This window comes from Pseudophryne corroboree, chromosome 8, assembly GCF_028390025.1.
Source record: "Pseudophryne corroboree isolate aPseCor3 chromosome 8, aPseCor3.hap2, whole genome shotgun sequence".
Lineage (NCBI taxonomy): Eukaryota > Metazoa > Chordata > Amphibia > Anura > Myobatrachidae > Pseudophryne > Pseudophryne corroboree.
In genome coordinates, this window is record NC_086451.1 from 20,525,004 (window position 1) to 20,548,665 (window position 23,662).

The window sequence follows — 23,662 nt, forward strand, 5'->3', positions numbered from 1 at the left end:
GCTGACGGGCAGCCCAGGCCCGTTTAGGTTTGGGTTTAGTGGGTTTGGAAGTGCGAGTCTGTTTCGGGTATGCCTGACCCTTTGCTTTCCCTGAAGGACGAAAGGAGCGAAAGGAAGTACTCTTAGCCTTCGGTACCGAAGGAGCAGTACTAGGTAGACAAGCTGTTTTAGCAGAGGCTAAGTCAGCCACTATCTTGTTGAGGTCTTCTCCGAAAAGAAGGTCTCCCTTAAAAGGGAGCACCTCCAGGGTTTTCTTAGAGTCCAGATCCGCAGACCAGGACTGCAACCAGAGAATCCGGCGAGCCAAAATGGACGTAGTAGAAGCCTTGGCCGCCAGAATACCAGCATCAGAAGCCGCCTCCTTAATGTAATGAGAAGTTGTGACAATATACGATAGACATTGTGTAGCATGATCAGAAACGTTGGAAGGCAGCTCAGCTTCCAACTCCTGAGCCCACGCTTCAATAGCCTCTGCTGCCCAAGTCGCTGAAATGGTGGGCCGATGCGCAGCACCTGCTAGGGTTTAAATCGCCTTTAAACAACCCTCCACACGCTTATCCGTCGGTTCTTTCAGAGTCGTGACGGTAGTTACAGGCAGAGCTGAGGATACCACCAGCTGCCCACCTGCGAATCCACTGGCGGGGATGTCTCCCAATTTTTACTTAGCTCCGCCGCGAGGGGATAGCGAGCTAGCATCTTCTTGTGAGGCGTGAATTTCTTTCCTGGATTTACCCAGGATTCCTGACGTATGTCAACTAAATGGTCAGAGTGAGGTAAAACTTGTTTAACCACTTTCTGACATTTAAATCTGTCCGGTTTCTTAGGGGCAGTGTCAGGCTCCGGGTCATCAGTAATCTGAAGAATTATCCTGATAGCCTCCAACAAGTCAGGAACATCCACCTATGAAACAGATTCCCCATCAGACATATCAGTGTCTGTGGGGTCAGTATAAACGCCATCCTCATCAGACGAGGTGTCTGGGACGTTGGTGGATTGTGAGGAAGTAATGGCCCGCTTAGAGGACCCCTTGGTCTTAGGCGGACGAGGGTGAGATTTCTGTTTAGTCAGTGATTGGTTCAATTGCTGTAACTGAGTGCCCATGGCGGATTAACCACAGGGACCATAAGCGGTTGTACCGGCACAGGAGGTCCCATAGGCTGCGTAAGTCTAGTTACCAGCGTATTCAATAACGTGGAGAAAGAAGCCCAAGGTGGGTCTTTTTGAACCCCCGTTGCTACGGTCCCAATGGGGGGCAATGAACCCCCAGAATCTGAACCCTCTGCTGCTATATTCTCCTCAAACATGTCTGCAGCGTCACCACCACGCACTGTGGGATCAGCCCCAGCTCCGTCGCCCCTTGTAGCTGACATATCTGAAAGCTCAATTCAAGGCAACCCAGTACAATATCAGCAGCACAACACCTGACAAGAACCCCCTGTGTAGTGTATTACCACAAACAGAGAGTTCCAGAGGTATATGGTGACTAAAAATCACAGAGAAAAAATAAGATTTTAAACCTACCGGTAAATCTTTTTCTCGTAGTCCGTAGAGGATGCTGGGGACTCCGTAAGGACCATGGGGATAGACGGGCTCCGCAGGAGACATGGGCACTAAGAAAGACTTTAGATCTGGGTGTGCACTGGCTCCTCCCTCTATGCCCCTCCTCCAGACCTCAGTAAGAGAAACTGTGCCCAGAGGAGACGGACAGTACGAGGAAAGGATTTTTGTTAATCCAAGGGCAAGATTCATACCAGCCCACACCAATCACACCATATAACTTGTGATATATATATATAAACCAGTTAACAGTATGAAACAACACAGCATCAGTCCGAGACTGATGACAACTGTAAATAACCCTTATTTTAAGCAACACTATATACAAGTCTTGCAGAAGTAGTCCGCACTTGGGACGGGCGCCCAGCATCCTCTACGGACTACGAGAAAAAGATTTACCGGTAGGTTTAAAATCTTATTTTCTCGAACGTCCTAGAGGATGCTGGGGACTCCGTAAGGACCATGGGGATTATACCAAAGCTCCCAAACGGGCGGGAGAGTGCGGATGACTCTGCAGCACCGATTGAGCAAACAGGAGGTCCTCCTCAGCCAGGGTATCAAACTTATATAACTTTGCAAAGGTGTTTGACCCCGATCAAGTCGCAGCTCGGCATAGTTGCAGTGCCGAGACCCCTCGGGCAGCCGCCCAAGATGAGCCCACCTTCCTAGTGGAATGGGCTTTTACCGATTTTGGTAACGGCAATCCAGCCGTAGAATAAGCCTGCTGAATTGTGTTACAGATCCAGCGAGCAATTGTCTGTTTTGAAGCAGGAGCGCCAACCTTGTTGGCTGTATACAGGAAAAACAGTACTTCTGTTTTTCTGACCGTAGCCGTTCTGGCCACGTAACATTTCAGAACCCTGACTACGTCCAAGGACTCAGAATCCTCCAAGTCAGGTGTAGCCACAGGCACCACAATAGGTTGGTTCATACGAAATGATGACACCACCTTAGGCAAGAATTGAGGATGGGTCCGCAATTCCGCTCTATTCATATGGAAAACCAGATAGGGGCTTTTATGAGACAAAGCCGCCAATTCCTACACTGGCCTAGCCCGAAGCCAAGGATAACAACATGACCACCTTCCCAGTGAGATATTTTAACTCTACCGTTTTAAGTGGTTCAAACCAGTGCGACTTAAGGAAACGCAACACCACGTTAAGGTCCCAAGGCGCCACCAGAGTTACAAAAGGAGGCTGAATATGCAGCACTCCCTTCACAAAGTCTGTACTTCTGGGAGAGAAGCTAATTTCTTTTCAAAGAAAATGGATAAGGCCGAAAACTGAACCTTAATGGAGCCTAATTTTAGGCCCAAGCTCACTCCAGTTTGTAAGAAGTGAAGTAAAACGGCCCAGGTGGAATTCCTCCGTAGGAGCATTCCTGGCCTCACCCCAAGAAAACATATTTTCACCATATTCGGTGATAATGTTTAGCTGTCACGTCCTTCCTAGCCTTTATTAGAGTAGGAATGACCTCATCCGGAATGCCCTTTTCCGCTAGGATCCGGCGTTCAACCGCCATGCCGTCAAACGCAGCCGTGGTAAGTCTTGGAACAGACAGGGCCCCTGTTGTAACAGGTCCTGTCTTAAATGAAGAGGCCACGGATCTTCTGTGAGCATTTCCTTTAGATCCGGATACCAGGCCCTTCACGGCCAATCTGGCACAATGATAATTGTCTGCACTCATCTTTTCTTATTATTCTCAACACCTTGGAGATGAGAGGAAGAGGAGGAAATACATAGACCGACTGGAACACCCAAGGTGTCCCTAGAGCGTCTACAGCCACTGCCTGAGGGTCTCTTCACCTGGCGCAATACCTCTGTAGCTTTTTGTTGAGGTGGGACGCCATCATGTCTATCTGTGGCAGTCCCCACTGACTTGCAATCTGTGCGAAGGCTTCATAAAGAGGTCCACTCTTGTATGCAGGTCGTGTTTGCTGAGGAAGTCTGCTTCCCAGTTGTCCACTCCCGGAATGAACACTGCTGACAGTGCGCTTACATGATTTTCCGCCCAGTGGAGAATCCTGGTGGCTTCTGCCATTTCCACTCTGCTCTTTGTGCCGCCTTGGCGGTTTACATGAGCCACTGCGGTGATGTTGTCTGACTGGATCAGAACCGGTAGGTTGCGAAGCAAGGTCTCCGCTTGCCGAAGGGCATTGTATATGGCCCTCAGCTTCAGGATGTTGATGTGAAGACAAGTTTCTTGACTTGACCCAAAGACCTTGGAAGTTTCTTCCCTGTGTGACTGCTCCCCCACTTCTGAGGCTCGCGTCCGTGGCTACCAGAATCCAGTCCTGGATGGCGAACCTGCGACCCTGCAGAAGGTGAGCACTCTGCAGCCACCATGGGAGAGACACCCTGGCCCTAGGGGACAGGGTGATGCATCTGTAGATGTGTTCCGGACCACTTGTCCCGTAGATCTCATTGGAAGGTCCTCGCATGGAACCTGCCGAAGGGAATGGCCTCGTAAGATGCCACCATCTTTCCCAGGACCCGAGTGCAGTGATGCACTGACACCTGTCTTGGCTTTAATAGGTTTTTGACCAGAGTCATTAGTTCCTGGGCCTTCTCTATCGGAAGATAAACCCATTTCTGGTCCGTATCCAGAATCATACCCAAGAAGGGCAAACGAGTCATAGGAACCAACTGTGACTTCGGGATATTGAGAATCCAGCCGTGTTGCTGTGACACAGTCAGCAAAAGTGACACGCTGTTCAACAACTGCTCTTTTGATCTCGCCTTTATTAGGAGATCGTCCAAGTATGGGATAATTGTGACTCACTGCTTGCGTAGGAGCACCATCATTTCCGCCATTACCCTGAAATTGGTAATGACAATACTGTACCGCAATTTTCAGGTACGCCTGATGGGGTGGATAAATGGGAACATGAAGGTATGCAGCCTATATGTCTAGATACACCATAAAATCCCCCCTCTTCCAGGCTGGCGATGATCGCTCTGAGCGATTCCACCTTGAATTTGAACCTTTTCAAGTATAGGTTCAGAGATTTTAATTTTAAAATGGGTCTATCCGAACCGTCCGGTTTCGGGACTACAGACAAGGTTGAGTAATATCCCCTTCCTTGTTGAAGGAGGGGAACCTTGAGCACCACCTGTTGTAGATACAATTTGTGAATTGTATTTAATATTATCTCCCTTTCTGGGGGAGAAGCCGGTAGGGCCGATTAGGAAAACCGGCGAGGAGGCACCTCCTCGAATTCCAGCTTGTAACCCTGAGAAACAATTTCTATTGCCCAGGGATCCACCTGTGAGTGAACTCAGATGCGGCTGAAAAGTCGAAGACGTGCCCCCACTGGGGCGGACTCCCTTAGCGAAGGCCCAGCGTCATGCGGTGGATTTAGTAGAGGCCGTGGAGGACTTCTGTTCCTGGGAACTAGGTGTGTCCTGTGCCCTTACCTCTGGTAAGAAAGGACGCTCCTCGTACTTTCTTGTTTTTCTGCGACCGAAAGGACTGCATTTGATAATGTCGTGCTTTCTTAGGCTGTGAGGGAATATAAGGCAAAAAAATCAGATTTACCAGCTATAGCTGTGGAGACCATGTCCGAGAGCCCTTCTCCACACAATTCCTCACCCTTGTAAGGTAAAACCTCCATATGTCTCTTTTAGTCGGCATCACCTGTCCATTGCATGTTCCACAGTACACGTCTAGCAGAAATCGACATAGCGTTGACTCAAGAACCCAGTAGACCAATGTCTCTTTGAGCATGTCTTATATATAAGACAGCATCTTTTATATGTCCTAGGGTCAATAACATGGTATCCTTATCTAGGGTTTCAATCTCTGCTGATAAGGTACCTGTCCACGCTGCTACAGCGCTACAAACCCATGCCGACACAATCGCCGGTCTGAGTAAAGCACCAGAATGTGTGTAAATGGACTTCAAAGTACTTTTCTGCATGCGATCTGCAGGATCCCTGAGGGTAGCTGTATCCTGGGATGGCAGCGCTACCTTTTGGATAAACGTGTCAACACCTTGTCCACCCTAGGGGAGGATTCCCACATCGTATCCTGACCCTTGCAGGGAAAGGATACACCATGAGAATTCTTTTGGGAATCTGCAGTTTCTTGTCTGGAGATTCCCGCTCTTTTTCACACAACTCATTTAGGTCATGAGAGGGGGGAAAGGTTACCTCAGCTTTCTTCCCCTTAAACATGTGTACCCTCGTGTCAGGGACAGATGGGTCATCAGTGATATGCAAAACATCTTTTATTGCAATAATCATATATTGAATACTTTTTTGACAGTTTTGGCTGTAACTTTGCATCATCGTAGTCGACACTGGAGTCAGACTCCGTGTCGGTATCAGTGTCTATTATTTTGGATAGTGGGCGCTTTTGAAACTCTGAAGGTTCCTACGACATAGGGACAGACATGGGTAGATTTCCTGTCTGTTCTCTAATCTTTTGTGCAATAAATTCACCTTAGCACTTAAAACATTCCACATATCCAGTCAGGTGTCGGCGTTGTCGAAGGAGACACCACACACACACATTTGCTCCATCTCCTCCTTAGGAGAGCCTTCTACCTCAGACATGTCGACACACACGTACCGACACACCACACACTCAGGGAATCCTCTTATCTGAAGACAGTTCCCCCACAAGGCCCTTTGGAGAGACAGAGAGAAAGTATGCCAGCACACACCCAGCGCTAATACCCCAGGAAAAACACACAATGTGTTTACCCAGTAGCGCTGTAATACTATTATTAGCTGCCAATTATGTGCCCCCCCTCTCTCTGAAACCCCCTTTCACCGTGAATAAGCAGGGGAGAGTCCGGGGAGCTTCCTCTCAGCTGTGCTGTGGAGAAAATGGCGCTGGTGAGTGCTGAGGGAGAAGCCCCGCCCCCTCGGCGGCAGGCTTCTGTCCCGCTAAAATATAATAAAAACTGACGGGGGCTCTTCTTATATACAGTGCCTAGCTGTATATAAGTGTCTTTTGCCAGGAATAAGGTTTATATTGCTGCCCAGGGCGCACCCCCTGCGCCCTGCACCCTTACAGTGACTGCCGTGTGTGAGGTGTATGGGAGCAATGGCGCATAGCCTTACTGCTGTGCGTTACCTCAGTGAAGATCATGAAGTCTTCTGCCGCCTCTGAAGTCTTCTTTTCTTCTCATACTCACCCGGCTTCTATCTTCCGGCTCTGCGAGGAGGACGGCGGCGCGGCTCTGGGACGGACGGCGAGGGTGAGACCTGCGTACCGATCCCTCTGGAGCTAATGGTGTCCAGTAGCCTAAGAAGCAGAGCCTTTCAACTCACAGAAGTACGTCTGCTTCTCTCCCCTCAGTCCCTCGATGCAGGGAGCCTGTTGCCAGCAGGCTCCCTGAAAATAAAAAACCTAACAAATATACTTTCTGACAGGAAACTCAGGAGAGCTCCCTGCAATGCACCCAGTCACCTCTGGGCACAGTATCAAACTGAGGTCTGGAGGAGGGGCATAGAGGGAGGAGCCAGTGCACACCCAGACCTAAAGTTCTTTCTTAGTGCCCATGTCTACTGCGGAGCCCGTCTATCCCCATGGTCCTTACGGAGTCCCCAGCATCCTCTAGGACGTTAGAGAAATACACAATAAGTATATCTTGTGAAACACCTATTTTAAGTAATAATCCTGATGCACCGAGCCCCCTCAGGTTATAGAATATAGGGATAGCAATCTGAGTGAGATACACGAAATGGAGGTCACACAGCAGCTATATGCACACACACATAGTCACATTGTACAATGCAGAAATTATGACATGCAATAAAACTGCACTGGACTAGCAATACAAAAGTAGTACTAAGTATAGCTATACACTCAATAGATATAACAATGCACAGTAAAGACTGGATGTATATCACAGGGTACTTGTACTATATAACCCTGACTTTCTTAACTAACACTGTCAGCAGACATGTAGAATACTTAAGCGTCCTGTAAGATGCACAGCGCTGACATGCAGGCGGCTTTACAGAGGAGGATTTGCCCAAACAGTCCCAGGATCAGCTCAGCTTGTCCTAATGGCGCCCAAACGCTGACAGGGAGTGAGGGAGAGAGAGATGTGCAGCTCCAGGGTGGGAACATTTACTCTAAATGGCGGGGGGAGGGGCTACAGGTCAAAGCCTTATTCCCCTTGCTGGACTTCACCACCGGTACTGCGGGCTATATCGTAAACGTTTTTTAGTAAAACCGACCTGTGCCCCTGCCCTGGTGGTCTAGTGGGGTCCCTGTACTGCCACAGTGTCCACGCCAGCGCGCGCGGCCCGCCTCCCACCGGCCGCGCCGGATCACGTTTTACAGTGGGTCTCGTCTGGGGGACCCTCTTACCTCCTCCCTGAGTGTGGCCACACGATCCTGGAGAGCTGCGGTGTGGTGTGTGACTGACAGATGAAAACCGGAGCCTCCACTGTAAGTACCCGGCAATCAGGGCGCGGGAGTGTACAGCGCCGCTGGGGGAGGTGATGGAGCTGCAGCAGGAGATGTCAGACTGATATCTAACACAGTCAGTGTCTCTGCTGCAGCCCTTGAAGTCTTCATTTTGCACTTAAAAAAGCTCTTCTCAGGGCTGCTCCCCCCTGTTGTATGCCTGCTCACTGCATGGCACCAACTACAAAACTGAGCTCCTGTGCACGGAGGCGGGGTTATAGAGGAGGCGGCGCTAGGCATTCTGGGAACAGTCAAAGCTTTTAGCCTGTTGGTGCCTCGGATCAAGATCCTACTCTACACTCCCAATGTCGTTCCCTGTGGAGCCCAGTGTACCCCGCAGAAGAAATTGCGGATCTCGCGCACCTGGGATCGGGCTGGATCACGTGTCCACTAATAATGATGACTGATGTGAAACCAGTAATATGGATAGTGTGGATCGAGCCGGTGCATTATAATAGTAGCATATAAACTCTACATATGAGCGAATAATTGTATATTTACCTGTACACATAAATCGGTATAACCAGCAATTCCGTGTGCCCGCGCTCTCTGACCTCTGTGTCTATGCCGTTACCACTCCGGTACACGCAGAGATGCGCCTGACACACATATGACTCCCATATTTGCGTACACTCAGCGTCAGCCCTACAGACTCCTGGATTGGATCAAACTCTACCTGCTTCCACCATATGCTCTGCTCTGTCATTTCAGATTCACCCACAATACTGAGACGTCTGGAGGAATCCCTAAGGACGATTGTACATTTTCTCATTCAGTGGGCGGTATTCAATTCTTTTCACCCCCCCTTTCACACCCGTTCTGTTTCTGCTGACAGGCGTGGTATAATCATTTCAGCTCGGTACCCCTGGGGTAACGAGGACGCCCAACCCTTTGCCCAGCTAAACCTGATTACTATGGGCGCGATATGCGCGATAACGGGGATCACATTAGAAAGGAGATTGGGCGCGATATATCATTTGAATACCGCCCAGTGTATATAGCAGTTTGGGATCACGGAAGCACTGCGTGCCACCGTTCGGTCTCCCCTAGAGGTGGAGTCTGAGTCGGGGGAAGTGGGCACACTGCCGGTCACAGAGTGACATTCACTGGCATTGCCTCCTAATGACTTACGGACAGAAAAGAGCAAGAAGGAAAAAAAATGTAAATAAATAAATAAATCATGTAAAACGTGTGTGTTACTAACTACAACAGTCAATGCGTACTGCCTGGTGCGCTTGGATGCCACACACACAAAGCCTGTGCCCTGTGGCCAACAAACACAACAATGGTCATTTAAAAACATGCAAAAGTGCAAGCACAGAGACTTCATAGCCATTATAGAGAGTAAGGCATCGCCATCTGGTGGTATATAACAGGCGGTGCAGCATTGTTCTTAGCTAAATGCAGATTAAGCAGGAGTGTGCATAGTTTAGAACAAATATAAATTACATTTTGCAGAATGGGATTATTTAAATGACCTGCAAGGAGCACAGAAGGGGTCTTCAGAGTTGGACCAATTTACGGGTTGGCATATAGGGGGTCATTCCGAGATGATCGTAGCTGTGCTAAATTTAGCACAGCTACGATCATTCACACTGACATGCGGGGGGACGGCCAGCACAGGGCTATCCCGCTCCGCATGTCAGTTCTGGGCTCCCCCCCCCCCCCCCTCCCCCCCCCCCTCCCCCCCCCACCGCAGAAGTGCAAAGGCATCGCACAGCGGCGATGCCTTTGCACTTCAAGAGTAGCTCCCGACCAGCACAGCTTTAGCGTGCTTGCCAGGAGCTACTTGCCGCTCCCCGGCCCGCAGCGGCTGCGTGTGACGTCACGCAGCCGCTGCGGCCCGCTCCCCGTTCGGTCCGGCCACGCCTGCGTTGTCTGGACCGCGCCCACGAAACGGAGGTTAAACGCTGCCGTTCCGACCCCCCCACCCCCCAGCGACCGCCTCTGCCCGTCAATCAGGCAGAGACGATCGTAGAGGTCTGACGGCCTTCGGCGCATTCACAGTTCTGACCCGATTGCACCGTTGCGATAAACTGCAGCGTGCGATCGGGTCAGAATGACCCCCATAGCCTGTTCCTCCTTGCAGAAGGATTTTAACTCTCCGGGTGATCACACGTAATGAAAACCCAATCTCTTCCCTATACTTTTACTGGGATGCATGTTGTAGAAAAGCGCTGTCCTCCTGGGCACACTACAACCGATATGATAAAAACTGGTGACTGTCCAGATATCCCCACACCCTCATGAGTAAGCCATGAAGGAGTTTAAACCAGGCAGGATTTTAGCATCAAGACAGCAATGTTTAGAGGACTGAGTGGGTTGGTCCTGAGCGGGGAGTGGGGTAAACATCAAAGTGCCATTTTGACTTTTCACTATGCGCATTTTTCAAACTATCCGCCAAGCCACAAAAATAAGCACAGATGGATGTTACGGGGGCATTTACAAAGACTGGAACGACGCCACGCACAAAATAATAACCTGACCTTTCACGCTGCATCGGAAACGCTCGTTGGAATTGCCATGGTAATTATGTGACAGTGTGAAATAGGGAGTTTAAAAGATTCCGTCTCCCCATTCAGGTTGTAATTTAGAGGCGAACAAAGTGGGTTGCCGACATGGATATATATATATATATAGGATATGACCATGTGTGAATGAGTATTGGGGGTATCCAATACCTGTCGGAAACTGCCATCTTGTCGGAAAGACGTCAGGTCTGGGTCAGAAGGGGTTCTGATCTATTCAATGCCGGGCCATTTTTACTTGTTGGAAACCACGTGGTTTGTTGGAACCGGGGAGATGAGACGGGGGAGCGGGGACAGGTAGGGGGGGCGGGACCATGTGAGGAGACGAGCGGGGGCGGAGTGTGAACGGGTGAGGAGCGGCTGTCAGGACGGAGCGTGGACTGGTGAGGAGACGAGCGGGGACGAAGCGTGGACGGGTGAGGAGCGGCTGTCGGGATGGAGCGTGGACGGGTGAGAAGAGGAGGGCTGACGGGAGCGGCCAAATCCGTCATTGAATACTGACCTGTCGGATCCTTTGTCGAAAAGGAGCAGACAGGTATTGAATACACCCCTATGTCTATGTTACATGTATGACTTACTCTTTAGTATATACAACTATTTAATACATGTACACCTATGTAACGGTTAGTGGCCCTCATTCCGAGTTGATCGCTTGCTAGCTGCTTTTAGCAGCAGTGCACACGCTAAGCCGCCGCCCTCTGGGAGTGTATCTTAGCATAGCAGAAGTGCGACCGAAAGGTTCGCACAACTGCTCGAAAATATTTTAATGCAGTTTCAGAGTAGCTCCAGACCTACTCCTACCTTGCGATCACTGCAGACAGTTTAGTTCTTGTTTTGACGTCACAAACACGCCCTGCGTTCGGCCAGCCACTCCCCCGTTTCCCCAGGCACGCCTGCATTTTATTCTGACACGCCTACCTTTTTTAGCACACTCCCAGAAAACGGTCAGTTACCTCCCAGAAACGCCCCTTTCCTGTCAATCACTCACCGATCAGCCGAGCGACTGAAAAAAGAGTCGCTCGGCCTTGTGTAAAATAACATAGTTTTGTGTGAAAGTACTTAGCGCATGCGCAATGCGGCCCATACGCATGCGCAGAATGCCTATTTTTTGCCCGATCGCTGCGCTGCGAACAACGGCAGCTAGCGATCAACTCGGAATGACCCCCAGTATGCGTTTGGCAGAATCAGTCATAACGGCGGAAGTATTTCATTGCCATGTAGAAGAGTCTACATCTATCGGTTAATGCAGAACATAGGACCAGACGGTTTACAATAAACACTGTTTATTTCTAAGAAAGAAGTACAGGCCCATTTAGCGCTCACATTCCCAGAATTCCTCTGTGGCACAGCTCGTGCTTTCCCGCAGTAACGCAGCCAGAGCGGCAGATGAGGTCGGCGTCAGTGAGGTATGTTACTCGCCTCCTCTCCAAAGGGGTTGGCTGCAAAACACATCAGCAATAACATGTGAGGAAAACACAACACTAGGAAGCAGCCTCAATGTCCGGCTGATGTCAGTACATCCTAATGAAACCCCCCCTGCGTGCGCCACTGCCGATGGCCTGAATCCTCCAGACTACTGGTCCAACCCACAAATAGCCGTCTCCACGATGAAAGGGACGCCATAAATGTTACACCAGGAAGATCTATAGATCAGAAGGAAAACAAATAACAATGGGCCCGATTCAGCGTGGAACTCTGATGCGGCAGCGTTCCCGTGCTGGGGTCTTTTGAAGTGTGAGCACGCGTAGCAGCATCTCACATCTGCGAACACCTTTGGCTGACTGACAGGCAGAGGCGTTCACGGGTGAGAGGGTGCGTGCCGGCAGAGTTTTCGGGGAGCGGCCCGGTCAACGCAGGGGCGTGGCGCGGTGGTGGTGTGACGTTACACGCAGCCGCTGTGACTCAAACCATGCCGGGTAGCGGTTTGCTGTCACAGCTAGGCTGCGTAGGCAGAAGGCAACTCTAAACGTGCGAAAGCATCGCCGTCGTGCAATACTTTCACATTTCTGCGGGATGGCGGATGGGGCTGGATCCGACATGCGGGGAAGACTTGCCCTGTGCTGGGCGATCGCCCGCATGCTTGAGAAAAGGATCGTAGTTGTGCGATTTTTGCACATCTATGATGCATGCTGAATTCGGCCCAATGAGGCTCCACCAATCAGAGTATTAGGAGTAAAGGCTGCAATGAATGCTGGGGGACTGTATAGTGGTAACAGGAGGAGGGTGCTGCTGTTCCACATGTCCCCCAGTTTGGACACAAACCTTCTTATGGAAGCAATAGACAGAAGCGGGAGTCCGTTCACACTGTACCATAGCGCAGACTTTCCCAACGTTACCTATAAAGCAAACTTACGGTTTTGAAACTGTTGCGCCGTGTAGCGAGTAAGGAGGATTCCAACTCCCTCTATGAGAGCCAATAAAATGCCCCCCATTAGCGCAGAGCCCACCATGGCCAGGGGCCCACCTAAGGAAGAGAGGAAAGGAGTCATTCACCAGTTTCTCCACCCAGCGGACAGTCCAGGCTGAGAGTCGGCGTGCGCAGGAGGAAGACACTGAGCAGCCTTTATACTAGAGAGAGATACTGGCATTATGTAAGAACACTGCTTCATGTAGAGATGCGCCAGACGCCATGATCTCCCTGTGTCTATACAATGCCAGTCTCCCATCGCTGCGCTGCTCTGTGCTGCCGGGAGACCCTGATCCTTCTGTAACGTTACTCCCGGTCACTGCTCTGACGTCAGCATGTGAGTGGAGGGGTCACTGTCTCCAATAAGATCAGCTCATTCATGTCTAGAAATACTTTGTGCTGCTGTGAAAACCTCCAACATCTGATTGGCTAGTATCCCGTTACATATCTTTGTCTGTGTTTCCCTATGTTACGGCCTCATATAAAAAGATGTTGTTCCTCCACTGTACAAATAAACTGACAGTTACAATGATCAGTATATGAAACAGGACAATGAATATTCCCTGTACAACAGCATATAGCCAAGGTGTGATTGATTTTAACTAGCATGGGTCTCCGGTACTCACAGGCTGCATATTGAAAGTAAAGGTACAATGAAGCTAAGGCCTACAAACTTGTACAATCAGTTTTGGGGATGGGTTTGGGGCGCAGGGCCCCTGGGATGGTGTGGCCGGGTTGCCTCGGGTTGGCACACTATAGGTGGGTACACACTGGTAGATATATCTGCCGATCAATTGATCGGCAGATATATCCATGGACGGATGGGGCAGTGTGTTGAGCATACACACTGCCCGATCCGTCGGGGACTGACGTCATGAACTGGGCGGGCGTGTACACACGCCCGCTCAGTTCAGCAGTCAATCACCGCCGGCTGCCGCAGCATGTGTGCGGGCGGTCGGCCGACTGCCCGTACACACACAGCGACGCGCCAATATATCAGTAGATATATTTGGCCGTCGGCTGTACTGCGGGGCCGACGCAATACATCTGTGAACGACGGAGTTCACAGACGTATCGCCCGTGCACACTGGCCGACGGACCCGCGATATATCGGCCGTTCAAGAGAACGGCCGATATATTGGCCAGTGTGTTCCCACCTTATGACATTTCATTTGGCACTTTTAAAACACTCTTAATATTTTTTTTTCTAGTAATACTACACTTTTTGGTTTTTTTTATTAACACCCTTTACCTGTGTAACACTTTTTAATACATAGCTTTTTGCTTCTTTCTTATTAACACTCACTAACACCTTAGATTTTTCACTGGTGTGCTGCCCTGGGAGTGACTTGTTTGAGTCCTGCACCCCGGATTAAAACTTAGGGGTATATTTACTAAGCTCCCGATTTTGACCGAGATGGTGTTTTTTCTTCAAAGTGTCATCTCGGGAATTTACTAAACACAAATCTCGGCAGTGATGAGGGCATTCGTATTTTTTTTGAAGTCAAAGAAAAAAAATACGAATGAATACACCATCGGTCAAATACGCCTGTTATTTCATACAACTCGGTAATTTACTAAAAATTCTATTTCACAAACACTGCCGGCAATAGCCAAACACTGCCGTGAAAAAATACAATTTGTAAAAAAAAAGCAGTTTTAAAACAGACCTGCTTTTTTTTACCGTGTTCTGATAGGCATGCACGGATCCATGAGATCCGTGCATGTTTATCAGTGGGAAGGGGTGGGAAATAGTGTAAAATGTGAAAAAAAAAATGCGTGGGGTCCCCCCTCTTAAGCAAAACCAGCCTCGGGCTCTTTGAGCCGGTCCTGGTTGAAAAAATATGAGGGAAAAAATGACTGGGGATCCCCCATATTTAATCAACCAGCACCGGGCTCTGCGCCTGGTCCTGGTGCAAAAAATACGGGGGACAAAAAGCGTAGGGGTCCCCCGTATTTTTAACACCAGCACCGGGCTCCACTAGTCAGAGAGATAATGCCACAGCCGGGGGACACTTTTATTTTGGTCCCTGCGGCCCTGGCATTAAATCACTAACTAGTCACCCCTGGCCAGGGTACCCTGGAGGAGTGGGGACCCCTTAAAGCAAGGGGTCCCCACCCCCTCCAGCCACCCAAGGGCCAGGGGTGAAGCCCGAGGCTGTCCCCCCCATCCATGGGCTGCGGATGGGGGGCTGATAGCCAAGTGTAAAATAAAAGAATATAGTTTTTTTGCACAAGAACTACAAGTCCCAGTAAGCCTCCCCCACAAGCTGGTACTTGGAGAACCACAAGTACCAGCATGCGAGGGTTAAATGGGCCCGCTGGTACCTATAGTTCTTCTGCAAAAAAAATACCCAAATAAAAACAGGACACACACACCTTGAAAGTACAACTTTATTACATACATTCCGACACACACATACTTACCTATGTTGAGATGCCGACTCGCCCCACGTCTCGACGTCGATTCCAGGGTACCTGAAAATTAAATTATACTCACCTAAATCCAGTGTGTCGTATCCTTTTTTTATAATCCACGTACTTGGCAAAAAAACAAACCGCATACCCGGACCACGCATTGAAAGGGGACCCATGTTGACACATGGGACCCCTTTCCCCGTCTGCCGGGACCCCCCCTGACTCCTGTCAAAGAGGGTCCCTTCAGCCAATCAGGGAGCGCCACGTCGTGGCACCCTCCTGATTGGCTGTGACCTCCTGTAGTGTCAGTGAGGCTGTGCAGTGAAGATACAATGTAGCGCATAGGCGCTCCATTGTATCCAATGGTGGGAACTTTGCGGTCAGCAGTTGACCGCGAGTAACCTCGACCGCTGACCGCAAAGTTCCCATCATTGGATATAATGGAGCGCCTATGCGCTCCATTACATAGGAAAGTATGTGTGTGTCGGAATGTATGTAATAAAGTTGTACTTTCAAGGTGTGTGTGTCCTGTTTTTATTTGGGTATTTTTTTTGCAGAAGAACTATAGGTACCAGCGGGCCCATTTAACCCTCGCATGCTGGTACTTGTGGTTCTCCAAGTACCAGCTTGCGGGGAGGCTTGCTGGGACTTGTAGTTCTTGTGCAAAAAACAATATTCTTTTATTTTACACTTGACTATCAGCCCCCCATCCGCAGCCCATGGATGGGGGGGACAGCCTCAGGCTTCACCCCTGGCCCTTGGGTGGCTGGAGGGGGGGGGACCCCTTGCTTTAAGGGGTCCCCACTCCTCCAGGGTACCCCGGCCAGGGGTGACTAGTTAGTGATTTAATGCCAGGGCCGCAGGGACCTATATAAAAGTGTCCCCCGGCTGTGGCATTATCTCTCTGACTAGTGGAGCCCGGTGCTGGTGTAAAAAATACGGGGGACCCCTACGCTTTTTGTCCCCCGTATTTTTTGCACCAGGACCAGGCGCAGAGCCCGGTGCTGGTTGATTAAATATGGGGGATCCCCAGTCATTTTTTGCCTCATATTTTTTCAACCAGGACCGGCTCAAAGAGCCCGAGGCTGGTTTTGTTTAGGAGGGGGGCCCCACGCATTTTTTTTTGCGACTTTAAACTATTTGTAATTTTTTTAAAGATGCACAATGAAACCCTGCACGGATCTCCCAGATCCGGCCGAGTTTCATTGTTTTAATGTCGGCAGTGTTTTACTATTCACTCCCGTAAAACACTGCCAAAAATTACGAATGACATCGACATCGGAAAACGCGAAAATTTAAAATACGACAGCTTAGTAAATGAGTCGTAATAAATTCAAAAAGTTGCAAAATTACACATTCGATGTCATTCGTGTTAGAACTTTAAACTCATTCTGAAAATTACGAATTTTAGTAAATAATATACCCCTTAGTGTTAGGGACCCACCAGAGACGAGGTCACCTAGACGCTGGTTGGTGGGCTATTATTTTTTGCACAAAAAGTATACCAAGAACCTCAAATTTGCTCTATGTTAGACTGAAGACTTTTTTATTCTAACTGTACTTGGTATTGTGGAGTGTGCATCGGCACCATATGCTCTTTCTTTGTGGAACTACAACTCACAGAATGAAGCACTTCTTACTATATGTGTAATCAGGGTGTGCAGTACAAGATCCACCTCCCCCAAGATGTGAGAATTGTCCTAGTTATGGGGAGGGGGGATGACGGACATCCAGTCATGAAGCAGTTCATAAGGTTTTCCACCTTCAGCTGATATTAGCTTATTTACTTCTACATGCTATCAACCTTTGCTATCCTATCATCACTTCCTTCTGTGCTTTTCAACCTGTATCTCATCAGAACGATACGGAATATGACAACACTTCCTTTCTGGACAATGCACAGAGCGCATCAGAGCCGTGTCGTATCCAAGGCCAACAAACAGTTTGATCTGATGAAATAAACACATGACTAAAAAGCACAGAAGAAAGAAAGATAAGGTATCATAACAATACATATAGTTTATAGGGCTTTCCTTGAGTTCTAAAAAAAATTAAGTACAAGCCCATTGTGATATATGGCTCAGTTGTCTCAGGGGACGGCATAATATTTACGGACACGCAGTTAAACAGAAGCCGTTACACCACGTCAGGCACCCCGTAATTCTGTGCTATGCACATCACCGGTATGAAAAGAGGGGAACATAATACAAATATCTGAAATGGTAAGTGGTTGCTTACTGCGCGATGCCAAAACAGCCCCTGTGAGGGCTCCACTGGTGATAGAGTTCCAAGGGTCTTCCTTTCCACGAAGTCTGACTAATCCACAGTCAATGGTGGAGAACAAGCCTCCCCACACTGCAAAGCTGCCTGGACGGGAAGAGAGAGACCGTGAGGGGGGACAATGGAACAACGGGAATCCCATGGGGCACAGTGATAATGAGACTCACCTCCGATCTGTGGCGCACGGATCTTCACAGCACTCATACTGCCCCGCAGGCGGTGACTGATCCCCTGAGGAATAAAGAGAAGACTGACCCTCGGCTAAAAGTGTACGTGTGTATCATTTCTTTACATAGCAGGCTACACAGCAAGCTAATGACGACGGAGTGCAGAATATAGGGGACGGCATTCCAGAGTAACAGGGAATAAGAACATTTGCAGGGTATACACTCTGACTAGAGTCTCAGGGAACTGTTAAAGGGCAGAAACATTTTTATATTATAATAAGGAACGATGCATAAGCTGCAGTGCCCGTCTTATGCCATCATACAGATGGATCCATGTTTATCTTGGCCTTTAATAGGATTAATTGAGCCAGGTCAGTCAGACTTAATCCCCTGCTGTAATGACTTAATCCCCTGCTGTATTGTTCTCTGTATTGCAGCTGGGAACAATAGATGAAGGGTTTATGTTAATAAACCTTGGTGTGACTAGGCGCAGCAGAGAAGCCAAGATAAATGTGGACCCATCTGTACATACATTTTCTTTCTCACACATCATCGTTCCTCCATACAATAATGGTCCAAATACCAACTATGATTAATTGCCATCATCATCATCATCACCACGACCAGTCTTCATGAGCTGTCATCGAGTATGTCCAATAATGGAAAACAAGTTCATAGATGCAAAGCTAATATACAAGAAAACTGCGGGCAGAGGTCTTCAGCAGATTGGTATCATTGTCCAGTGGTCCCCAGAGTCTGCCCAGGCAGGGTACGGAGATCCATGAGAGCGGAGCAGCACAGGGAATGGTGAGATAGAGAGGGGATTATCAGAGGGGAGGTGAGGAGCAGGCCAGTGTCAGGAATGGCAGAGTAGTGGAGAAGATGCGGAGAGGAGAGAGAGGAAAATCAGTCTCGCAGTAACATTTAGGATGGATAGATGTGCAAATAGAAGGGTAAGAACATGGGGGGGTCATTCCGAGTTGATTGCTTGCTGCCGATTTTCGCAGCGCAGTGATCAGGTGAAAAAACGGCATTTATGTGCATGCGTATGGCCCGCAATGCGCACGCGCGACGTACGGGTACAAAGCTCTTTGTGGTTGTGTTCAGGTTCTAGCGAAGTTTTCCTTCGTACTGACGGCCGCAAGTAGATTGACAGGAAGGGGCGTTTCTGGGTGTCAACTGACCGTTTTCAGGGAGGGTTCGCAAAAACGCAGGCGTGGCTGGGCATTCGCTGGGCGGGTGTATGACGTCAAATCCGGACACGAATAGGCTGAAGTGATCGCAAGCGCTGAGTAGGTTCAGAGCTACTCTGAAACTATACAAACTGTTTTTGCAGAGCTCGGCTGCACATGCGTTCGCACTTCTGCTAAGCTAAAATACCCTCCCCAGTGGGCGGCGGCATAGCGTTTGCACGGCTGCTGAAACTAGCTGGCGAGCGATCAACTCGGAATGACCTCCATGGTCAGATAGGAGGAGGATGCAGTAGTGAAGGGTGTAGATAATGAGTAAACGCATAAGAAACAAGTGCCAATTTTCAGAGAGGAGGAAGCGGTAATAGGAGCAAGGAGTGGTACAAGTGAGGACTGAGAGGAAGGTGTTGCAGTATCACTGTATACCCAAGGCGATGGGTGCAGGAAGCAAGAGGATACAGAAGGAGGTTGTAGTCAAACAGTTGGAGATGAAACGGGAGAATATGAGGCTCAGGGAACATCCTTTGCAATCTGTGGTAAAGATGAGGTGGGAGCAGTGTCAGTTGGGGATGTAGAGAACCACAATAAGGAGTGTGGCGGGTTATCGGATGGGAAGTGAGAGTGCCAGGCTGCAATATGGTCAGTCAACAGTGAAACTGGATCTTGAGGAGATGGCAATGTAAAAGCTTCTATTCCTACAGAGAAAACATAAACTCAGTATCCAACACATTATAATATACTCACCACGGGGGCATTCCGGAACCCTTTTACCGCTTGGAAGACTCCTCCACCAATGATGCCCATTGTAAAGGCTCCACCGCAGTCATCCACTATCCTCCAGGGGCTACAGAAAGAGAAAGGGTCCTACATGTAGTGAATCCCCCCACATATGAATACCGCTATAGTAAGCTTTGGTTTGTGTATTAGCACAGGGATTCAGATAAGGGCTTATTCTCTCATGGGGTCCCGGATAGCAAGCCAAGACAGAATCGCTCCTAGTCAAATGACCCATTGCCTTGTGTTTTGGTCTAGCCAACAATTAGCATGTTCTCCTGGTGCAGACCATAATGGACACCTGTAACGGGGCAAACAGTAATGGATTCCCGTAACGGTTTCCCTCTCTGGGACACAAAATGAGGTGTGTGCTAGGTTTTTCTATTTCAAAATTGCGGGAGCACCTGAGTTTTGCTGTATCTCTTTTCCCAATGGATATCTATCTGGTTCCTTGTTCCATCTAAGTAATAAACACGGGAGAGTTTGATGTTCTATGGGTGTATGCTTTCCTGTTCACCTGTGTAAGGTGAGGAGATGGAAACTGGTTAGGGCAGAGGTTCCCAAACGCGGTCCTCAAGGCATCCCAACGGTCCAGGTTTTACATGTATCCATCCTTGGCCACAGGTGACTTAATTAGCACCTTTGTCAATTTGATTAAACCATCTGTGCTGAGCAATGGATATACCTAAATCCTGGACTGGTGGGGTGCCTTGAGGACCGCGTTTGGGAACCTCTGGGTTAGGGGATGGTGATAGAATGGTGAGGGGACTAGGACTGGTCAAGGAGGCTGGGGACAGAGACTGGTTAGGGGATGGAGATGGAATGCTCAGGGAGGCTGGGGACAGAGACTGGCTAGGGGATGGAGATGGAATGGGCAGGGAGGCTGGGGACAGAGAATGGTTAGGGAATGGAGATGGAATGGTCAGGGAGGCTGGGGACAGAGAATGGTTAGGGGATGGAGATGGAATGGTCAGGGAGGCTGGGGACAGAGAATGGTTAGGGGATGGAGATGGAATGGTCAGGGAGGCTGGGGACAAAGAATGGTTAGGGGATGGAGATGGAATGGGCAGGGAGGCTGGGGACAGAGACTGGTTAGGGGACGGAGATGGAATGGTCAGGGAGGCTGAAGATGCAGACTGTTTAGGGGATGGATATGGAATGGTAAGGGAGGGTAGGGACAGAGACTGGTGAAGGGATGTAGATGGAAGACTGGTGAGGGACACTGGAGATGCAGATGGTTTAGGGGATGGATATGGAATGGTTACGGATGCTGGGGACAGAAACTGGTGAGGAAGGCTGGAGATACAGACTGTTTAATGGATGGATAAGGGAGGCTGGGGACAGAGACTGGTTAGGGGATGGAGATGGAATGGTGAGGAAGGCTGGAGACGCAGACTTTTTAGGGGATGGATATGGAATGGTAAGTGAGGCTGGGGACAGAGACTGGTGAGGGAGGCTGGATACAGACTGTTTAGGAGATGCATATGGAATGGTAAGATAGGCTGGGGACAGAAACTGGTTAGGGGATGGAGATGGAATGGTTAGGGAGGCTGGAGATGCAGACTGTTTAGGGGATGGATATGGAATGGTAAGTGAGGCTGGGGACAGAAACTGGTGAGGGAGGCTGCATATAGACTGTTTAGGGGATGGATATGGAATGGTAAGAGAGGCTGGGGACAGAAACTGGTTAGGCGATGGAGATGGAATGGTAAGGGAGGCTGGGGACAGAGACTAGTGAGGGAGGCTGGAGATACAGACTGTTTAGGGGATGGATATGGAATGGTAAGTGAGGCTGGGGACAGAAACTGGTGAGGGAGGCTGCATATAGACTGTTTAGGGGATGGATATGGAATGGTAAGAGAGGCTGGGGACAGAAACTGGTTAGGCGATGGAGATGGAATGGTAAGGGAGGCTGGGGACAGAGACTAGTGAGGGAGGCTGGAGATACAGACTGGTTAGGGGATGGATATGCAATGGTAAGGGAGGCTGGGGACAGAGACTGGTGAGGGAGGCTGGAGATGGTAGACTGGTGAGGGAAGCAAGGGACAGAGAATGGTTAGGTGATGGAGACTGCTGAAGGAGGCTGAGGACAGCCTTATGAGGGGATGGAGATGGAATGGCCAGGGAGGCTGGAGATGGAGACTTCTGAGGGGACGGAGACTGGTCAGGGGATGGATATTACTATTATTACTAGATATTTATATAGCGCACACATATTCTGCAGCACTTTACAGAGAATATTTGGCCAGTCACATCAGTCCCTGCCCCAGCGGAGCTTACAATCTATGGGCCTTATTAAACTTCAGTTTTGCTGAAATAGCAAAACTGCAACTGCTATAACTCGCATGCTGGGGCGCCCAACAGAGGGCAAGGATCCCAGCATGCTAATGGCGGCCAGCAATGCGATCGCAATTCAACTGCCACCGCATTGCTAAGGGATGCCCCCTGCCTCCGCAGCCTGGATGCAATGGCAGTCGGGCTGCCATCATTTTCCGCGTCGCACCAGCCACGTTTGACGTCACAAGCCCATCCCAGACCCGCCCCCATTTTGACCGTCAAAGCCCCGCATCGACAGGCCCGGGCAGAACTGGATCTGCGCACTGCAATGCAAGCAGAACAGGGCCCTATATTTCCTACGACATGTACACGCACGCACATTCGGAGGAAACCCACACAGGTACGGAGAGAATATACAAACTCCACACCGTTAGGGCCATGGTGGTATACGAGCCCATGACCCCAGTGCTGTATGGAACGGTTAGGGAGGCTGGGGACGGAGACTCGTTAGGGGATGGAGACAATGGCCTTCATTACAAGTTGATCGCTCGCTAGCTACTTTTAGCAGCCGTGCAAACGCATAGTCGCCACCCACGGGGGAGTGTATTTTCGCTTTGCAAGAGTGTGAACGCCTGCGCAGCCGAGCGGTACAAAAACATTTTGTGCAGAACAAGACCAGCCCTGTAGTTACTTATTCTGTGCGATGATTGCTGCGACGAAGGTCCCGGAATTGACGTCAGACACCCGCCCTGCAAACGCCCGGCCACGCCTGCGTTTTCCCAAACACTCCCAGAAAACGGTCAGTTGACACCCACAAACGCCCTCTTCCTGTCAATCTCCTTGCGATCGGCTGTGCGAATGGAATCGTCGCTAGAACCTGTGCAAAACCACAATGCTCTTTGTACCCGTACGCCGCATGTGCGCATTGCGGCGCATACGCATGCGCAGTTTTGCCATTTTTTAAAATGATCGCTAGTCAGCGAACAACGGCAGCTAGCGATCAACTCGGAATGAGGAACCATGACTGTTAGAAGAACAGGATGAAGGCACCAACTGGTGGAGCCCCTATACAGGACATTCCCGCCTGCCTGGGGGACACAACCACTGCTGACGTATTCATGGATAACAGTGGGCTCTCCGATCATCCTTTTAATAAGGGACACATATGATCTACACAGGTGCTGTGGCTGGCTGACTTCAAGTCTCCATTTCACCTGGTTTAAATCAGCCCCATAACCTGCGTAATTCATGTGCGCCCCTTAAAAGTATGATCTGGCAACCCTGTACTCCGGCACAGTCAGTAGGCCAGTACTTGGGAGTGCAGCCATTGCTTCCGGTGAATGAGCCATCCTCCCAGCTTATCATTAGGCCTTGCTGCTCTGTAGTAGTAGCCCAGGGCTCAGAGGCCTGGTGTCATATGTCCCAGCTGTCCTGGCCATGGTCCCAGTCCCTGCCCTCCCTTCCCCTGGTTATATACCCCCCATGGCTGCCCAGTGTGTGTGCACTGCCTGGCTCCCCAATACAAGGCATCACCATAGTGACCAATGTCCCACAATGCACTGCAGATTACACAGAGCAGGCTGCCATATGCCATTTCCCAGAACCCCCCGCGTTGTATAGGTGGCCAGTCCCCCAGCA

General features: G+C 49.7%; 2 protein-coding genes across 4 annotated transcripts in view; one reads left to right on the forward strand and one right to left on the reverse strand.

The window, feature by feature from the left end:
- Window positions 1-9,171, forward strand: part of LOC134947427 (chemokine-like protein TAFA-1) — a 54,440-nt gene extending 45,269 nt beyond the window's left edge. The window contains exon 5 of the mRNA XM_063935523.1: window positions 8,695-9,171. Within this exon, the coding sequence (XP_063791593.1) occupies window positions 8,695-8,712 (18 nt within the window). The 3' untranslated portion in view covers window positions 8,713-9,171. The remainder of the gene's footprint in view (window positions 1-8,694) is intronic.
- A 2,606-nt stretch (window positions 9,172-11,777) lies between these two features.
- The window catches only part of TIMM17B (translocase of inner mitochondrial membrane 17B), a 35,086-nt gene continuing 23,201 nt past the window's right edge, over window positions 11,778-23,662 (reverse strand). For 2 of the 3 annotated variants that reach the window (XM_063936000.1, XM_063935999.1), the window contains exons 2-6: window positions 19,718-19,817; window positions 17,784-17,847; window positions 17,575-17,703; window positions 12,865-12,975; window positions 11,778-11,950 (exon numbers count right to left, since the gene is read on the reverse strand). In XM_063936000.1, coding sequence (XP_063792070.1) covers window positions 11,910-11,950; window positions 12,865-12,975; window positions 17,575-17,703; window positions 17,784-17,847; window positions 19,718-19,817 — 445 coding nt within the window. In that variant the 3' untranslated portion in view covers window positions 11,778-11,909. Of the gene's footprint in view, window positions 11,951-12,864; window positions 12,976-17,574; window positions 17,704-17,783; window positions 17,848-19,717; window positions 19,818-23,501; window positions 23,594-23,662 lie in introns of those variants that run through there. The other variant, XM_063936001.1, reaches the window with a different exon arrangement.